General features: G+C 39.6%; 1 protein-coding gene across 2 annotated transcripts; it reads right to left on the bottom strand.

The window, feature by feature from the left end:
• Positions 1–475: 475 nt before the first annotated feature.
• Positions 476–5122, bottom strand: LOC137729463 (putative proline-rich receptor-like protein kinase PERK6). 2 transcript variants are annotated; one of them, XM_068468422.1, is made up of 11 exons: positions 5097–5122; positions 4561–4806; positions 3604–4470; positions 2553–3068; positions 2352–2438; positions 2186–2256; positions 2009–2085; positions 1763–1910; positions 1375–1536; positions 1053–1255; positions 476–664 (listed from the first exon to the last, which is right to left on the bottom strand). In XM_068468422.1, the coding sequence occupies exons 2-11, from the start codon at positions 4712–4714 to the stop codon at positions 661–663; spliced, it is 2289 nt and encodes a 762-aa protein (XP_068324523.1). In that variant the 5' UTR covers positions 4715–4806; positions 5097–5122; the 3' UTR covers positions 476–660. The 2 variants fall into 2 exon arrangements, with proteins under 2 accessions (XP_068324523.1, XP_068324522.1); XM_068468421.1 differs by having other exon boundaries at positions 3604–4806.
• Positions 5123–6797: the final 1675 nt, after the last annotated feature.

A 6797-nucleotide genomic window follows, 5' to 3' on the forward strand; every position in this document is an offset into this window, starting at 1 on the left:
TTTAGGGTTTAAATTAGGAGCAGTTTACATATCACCATCATTGTATGGCTTCGTCACCTTCGAGGTCTTGACTAGCACAACTCGATTCGAGTGTCCAGGTGAACATTTCTGAATCGAGGTGTGTCAGTTCTTTAGGTTTGGAAGATGGATTTTTCCTTTCGTAATTTTTTCTTTGTCAGCGAATATAGGTTTGGAAGATGGACTTTTCCTTTCGTAATTTTTTCTTTGTCAGCGATTAAAATGCCCATGTCACCATGAATATGTGGGCAATTCCTTCGAAAAATATCAGCATACTACTGCAGACGACAATATTACTCTTTGCAGTTTACTCTCAGGCATGTTGGTTTTGCAGTTTGGTTCCATTACATTGTAAATTATTGTAGCCAAAATTTCCATCTATTCTCAAATCTCACCAATTTTCAACAGTAATAATATTAGATATTAAAGTTAGAAAATACAAACACATAAGGTACTGATCAAATATTCTTCCAAATGCATGTGTTTGTTTCATAACAGTAGCAAATCCAAACACACATAGCTATGTCCAAAAGAAAGAAGAAAAAAAAACAGAAAAACAGAAGAAAGAAATCACAACTCCTCCTTCAATGGTGCCCTTGTCTAACGAAACGCCGCAATTACGCTTCTCCCGCCATCTTCGACCTACCTGAAATCAATCAGACGTATATCTGTTAAGCTTCTGCTGGTGCAGGGTGAATACAAAAACATCTGCAGGGAACGGAGAGTGACACACACACACACAGGCCTACCACTTTTTCGATACGATACATACAACTATAGCATCATCATCTATCTTAGTGTGTTAGTTACCACTAATTAACCTGAAGAGTCTTTAATTTTAAGGCTCTATACTTATTAATTACTCCCAAAGGATTTAGAACCAGTTCTCATTTTCTTTATTTGGACATTCCCGTCCAAGTTTGAGGTACTATCGCTTGCTCAAACTGGACCGTGTGGCCGGTTGATCCCTTAATTTGGTATTCATCTCTTATAAGTTACTACTGCTAGAGGTTGCAGAGGGATTGAGGCCATACTCGCTTGTAGCACCGTACTCGCTGCTTGGATAGTCTGTGCTGTCCATCAACGCCGGCTTCCTAAGCCCTTTCATTTTCGCGTTATACGAATCAGCTTCAAACTCGGAGGAAGCCATACTAGGAGAGCCAGACGACCCCAATTGTCCTTTAATCCCCTCGTGCAAGTCTTCCATTGAGACGTCGCCTTCCAATGCACGAACAATCTGCGAAAAATTTCAAATATTGCTTTAGATATATTTAAAAGGTTGTACATTATGCACAATATCAGCAACAAAAATGGCAGTAGCGGATCTCATTTCTACATAGGAGTGGTCCTTCTTACCTGGCTCATTTTCGGACGCTTCTTCGCAGAGTGTCGAACACTCGCAGCCGCACAAGCCACCATGCGTGCTACCTGTTCCTGGTTGTAATTGTTCTCTAGTCGTCGATCCAACAATTCAGAATAGTCCCCAGTATCTATTGCTTTCATGCAGAGAGGTCTTGCCTGTAGTTGTTCATGCATAATGCGGAGAATACATAACTCATCATCATATTAAACTTGTTGTATATAAGCAATTGAGATATCCACACTACCACAAGTAAAAATACGAATTCATCAAATCGATACTGGATATTGACAGTCTATTAACTTAACATGTGTTTCAGTCTGTCAAGAGAACATAATTCATGTGTAATTGCAAGTTAATTTACTAGGGAGGGAGAGTTCGAACCCAGTCTACTAAGGTATCTTCCTCATATTCCCCAGACAAGTCCACAGGGCGGCGTCCCGTAATGAGCTCCAGGAGCATAATACCAAAAGAGAAGACGTCAGACTTCTCGGTCAGCTTACCACTCGACGCGTACTCAGGAGCCAAGTACCTACATCATCAGTTTGCCATTCTGTGGTTAGTTTGTAACTTAAAGGTTTATATATATCTTGCAAGTTAAATTAAGGAGCTGATGAGGAAGTTCGTTACCCAAATGTTCCCATGACACGAGTTGATACATGGGTGACATTTTCCTGGTTTAGCTTTGCTAGTCCAAAATCTGCCACCTGAACATATCATGCATATAAATTAGCAAATAAAAACATTAGTCATCTTTTAATATGTTAAGCTATTCCTAGATTTCATTAACAAATTTGGGTTACATACCTTAGCTTCGAAACTATAGTCAATCAGAATATTTGCAGCTTTAATGTCACGGTGGATAATCTTTGGGTGACCTGAAAGAATCCAAATACAGTATGAGAACTAAGGTATAAGAGAGCAATGGATCAAGGGAATATACATAGTTGTAGTAATTTCACGAACTACTTACAGTCTTCATGCAAGTAAGCAAGCCCTTTAGCCGATCCCAACGCGATTTTGACCCTGTTGGCCCATTCCAAGGGCGGCCGATCCGCGCCTGTCAAATGATGAACAGTGAAGTATTATCACATCAGTTGAGATCTAACAAGTCGATAGATGATATAGTTAGTATATAAGGTATTGATGACGTAGAGTTAACTAGAATGCATACTGTGAAGGTGGAACTCGAGGTTGTTATTAGCAATAAATTCATATACCAACAGCTTTCGCTCTCCTGAAAGGCAGTACCCAACAAGCGACACAAGGTGGCGATGATGAACACGGCTAATGATCTCAACCTCGGCTGCAAATTCACGGTCACCTTGTCCGCTACCCGCTTTGAGGCTCTTAACGGCAATTTCCTTTCCATTCGGCAACACCCCTTTGTGCACGTACCCAAAGCCACCTTGGCCTATTAGCTTGGCTTGCGCAAACCCTGAGGTTGCAGCCGCCAGCTCTTCATAGGTGAAGGTGCTCTTGTTGAACCCGAATGCCACATTAGGGTGTGGAGGTGGCAGAGGGGGACCGTGTGGACCGGAGAAGTTGGATGAGCTCATATCGCCGCTCATCATGGGGGGTGCTCCACCGGATGTCATAGTCCAACCTCCATTGGGCGCACGGCCAGAAGGAGGCATATTAAGAACGTGCTCGGAGCTTTTAGGTCCACCTTGCCAATATTCACCACTTCCTGCCCATGCACAGTACCCATATTATTACATAAATATTACTACACACACATATATATGAAATTTTTTAAGGAGATCATATTTTTTACCATAATTTTGTACTATTTTATGTGGCAAGTAATGTATACATACCACGTCAATTAATGATTATATCTTATTGGATGTTGATTGTATGCTTCACTTGCCATATGAAATGCGGATGCACTGATGTGGTATAATAATGTGGTCTCCCTAGCATTACTTTGTATATACTGTTATAAAATTACTATGGAGACCATGTTTTTAGACCATATTTTGTATATTACTTGATGTGGCAGTTGATTGTTAGATTCTTTCTTTAGTGATTTAAAGAAAAAAAAAAAAAATCTAAATCACCACATCATATAATTTACAAAATATGATTTAAGTAGATAGTTTATTTAGCATATGTTATCTAGAATTCAATCAATTTAAAAGTTCCATAAATGTTAATTAAACCATAAAGCAAATCAAAAGTTGTACAAGTGCGAGGAGAACAAAAAGACTTTGGAGAATTACCATTTGGATGATATGGATCAGGGTTCTCCATGAGGTGGGAAGTAGTCTGTCTCTTCTTCCTTCTCTTAGAACAAGCCAAGAAGAGCAAAACAAAGACAAGCAACAACACCCCTGCTGCAGCTACAACTCCTACAATTATAGGCATGGAGCTTCCTGAGCGCGAAGTTGGCGGCGATCCATCATTGTCCGACGATGATGAGTGATGTGACTTGCTTGATGATCCAAGTGCTGGGGGTGACCAATTCTCAGACGATTTCGGTGACCAATTCCCTTGGGATGATTTGGGTGGAGATTGAGAGTCATTTTGCCCTCCATTATTTTGGGAAGAGGGAGATTTTTGGGAGTTGGAGTTTTGTGGGGGAGATTTATGGGAATTGGAGTTATTGTTCGAGTTGTTGTTTGAGTTGTTATTTTTGTTGTCTGAGCTATTTGAGTTGTTGTTATTTTTGTTGTCTGAGCCGTTTGAGTTGTTATTTTTGTTGTCCGAGCCGTTTGAGCTGTTATTTTTGTTGTCTGAGCCGTTTGAGTTGCCGTTTGAGTTGGAATTGCCGCTTGAGTTTCCGTTTGAATTGTTGGAGTTGTTGTTGGAATTGTTGGAATTATTGGAGTTGTTGTTGGAATTGTTGGAGTTGTCGTTGGAATTGTTCGAGTTGTTGTTGGAAGGTGGCGAGTTTTTCGAGTTGTTGGAAGACGATGAATTATTCGATGAGTTATCCGAGTTGTTTGAGCTATTGGAAGACGATGAGTTACTCGAGTTGTTGTTTGAATTGTTGGACGAATTGCTATCGGAGGGAGGCGATGAGTTGTTCGAATTATTGGACGGTGGCGGCGAGCTGTTTGACGAGCCGTTTGATGGCGATGAGTCACCTGAGGAGGATGAGTCACCTGAAGACGATGAGTCCTTTGGAGGAGATGGTGGGGGTGATGAACTTGAACCTGAACCTGAATCCGAATTACCTGAATCTGATGATGGTGGAGAAGGGGATGATGATGACGACGATGATGACGACGGCGATGACGATGACGATGATGGGGGAGTTGGCGATGAAGATGATGAAGAGTCAGACGGTGGAGAATCTGATGACGAGTTCTGGTCGTCAGAGGACCCCATTTTGGGAGGAGTTTTCGACCAATATTATCGTGGGTCTGTGCCGGAGAAACCCCCGCTCCTTTGTTAGGTGTGCCTATTGATGACCCCTATTCCTAACATTAGTCAAACGTATAAACAAGCAAACAAAATTTAGTCATGATTTTAAAAACAAAACAATCCAATACAACAGAAAAAAAATGTTCGAATCACGCATGCATGCCATATGTAAAGAATAATACAGAACCTGCTAAGTTATTCAATCAAATTAAAAAAAAAAAGTTATTCAATGCATGCATGCATGCACGTAATTATGTTGTTGTTTGCATGGTGTACCTAGTTAATTAGCTACGTACATAGGGTTGTGTGTGAGAGAGACAAAGAGAGATAGTTAAGGAGATTGTACCTAAAGGAGGAGGGCATGCAACCGGGGAGGATTCTCAGAGGGAGAGGAAAACAAGTGGTATGATAATAATTCGAGGAAACAAATGTTCCTCCGACAAATGAGGAAGATTTCTCCACCCAACTTCTATTTTTTTTGCAGATATTTCTCCTATTTGCTATTTTTGATTTGCACTTTTAATTCTTTGGTAAAAACTGGCCTAAGGAAGTTCAAATTGTTGTCCCTCATTGACCATGTCCTCCTATCTGTCCCCTAATCTATTTTAACGACACACGTACACATTAAAAGATATTGGCAATCTAAAATTAGTTATTAGAAAAACAAAAATTGTTTCATCCCTTTGAGTTGGATGGTCTCTTGTCTTTCCTTGAAATTTGGTGGACCTTAGTCTCAATTAATAACTGATCACGTAGTCTAACATGTGAGAGTTTGAATGTAGTCTCCCCTCCCCTCATCTGTTTCCATATCTGCCATCTAGAAGACAAGCTAGCTAGCAGAAAGTTGATATGATTTTTATTTTTTTTTTCTCATTTTTATTTTTCAAGTAATTCCAAATATGATCAGTTATAAATATATATATTTTAAAACAATGATAACATACATGATAAAGTTTATTATTTTCGTTATACAACAAAATTGTTTTACCCCTACGAGTTGCAAGCTTAGATCTAAATTCAAAATGTATCAGGGTTTACTAGGAATAATTTCATTTTTTAATTTTTTTTGTCTTAATTTACATTTTTATTCCTACAATAACTGTGGAAGGGGGAAACAACCCATTGATTGATTAGGTACATTTTTTTTATTATTAATTACATTGGTAAAACATTATAGGTAGATTAATATTCATATTTTTTATGTAAGTTAGCTCGATACAAACTAAGAAGGTTTTCAAGAGTAGTCCTATTGGTTAGAACAATATTCTACACTAGAAGTTATACAATTTCCAATTAGAGATAAAAAGTAACTTCAAACATTTTAGAATTATTAAATTATGCTAGAAATTCTTCTTTAGTAGAAAATTAAAGTATTGCATGTGACAGCCCGTTCCGAAAATTTTAAAACGTACGTGCGAAAAGACGATTTTGTCCCTAGTGTGAATTTTCGTTGTGTGGTTGTTTTTGAGCTTGGTGTGGCTGATTGTGGACCACACACACACTCTCCCATATTTTCCCTCACCCTTTCCCCTATCCCTGCACCTGTCCCGTGCCATTTCCCTTCCCATTTTCATATCCATGTGTACGGACACACTCCAAAGCCCTTGTAATCTTCACAAATCGAAGAAACAAAGTACATATCCATGCTCGTGAGGTCCATTGGAGTTCAACCATACCCATTTCAGGCTAAGGATACCTTCGTTTTCACGTCGAACTCGGGATGCCCGATTTTTGGTACTGTTCATGCACACGTAAATTCTTATGTTTTTGGGAATTTCAAGCTTGTAGGAAGCTTGGTGAGGTCCTTAGGAGGCTCGGGGTGGTTCGTTTGAAGGTTTTGGAAGTCAGGATCGCGAGTTTCGAGGTTGGCCGGAGTTGGGGGTATTTTTCCGACGAGATTCAGTGGATTTTAGCACTTGAAAGTGGTATGATTTTGTTCCTCTCGTTGTAAGCTTCAATTTGGTACCAATTTTGTGAAATTTGGTTGAAAAACGAAAAAGATATCACGATTTGAAATTTCCCTGATTTTCCGGCGCCGGCAACGGTG

Source organism: Pyrus communis, chromosome 3 (assembly GCF_963583255.1).
Source record: "Pyrus communis chromosome 3, drPyrComm1.1, whole genome shotgun sequence".
Lineage (NCBI taxonomy): Eukaryota > Viridiplantae > Streptophyta > Magnoliopsida > Rosales > Rosaceae > Pyrus > Pyrus communis.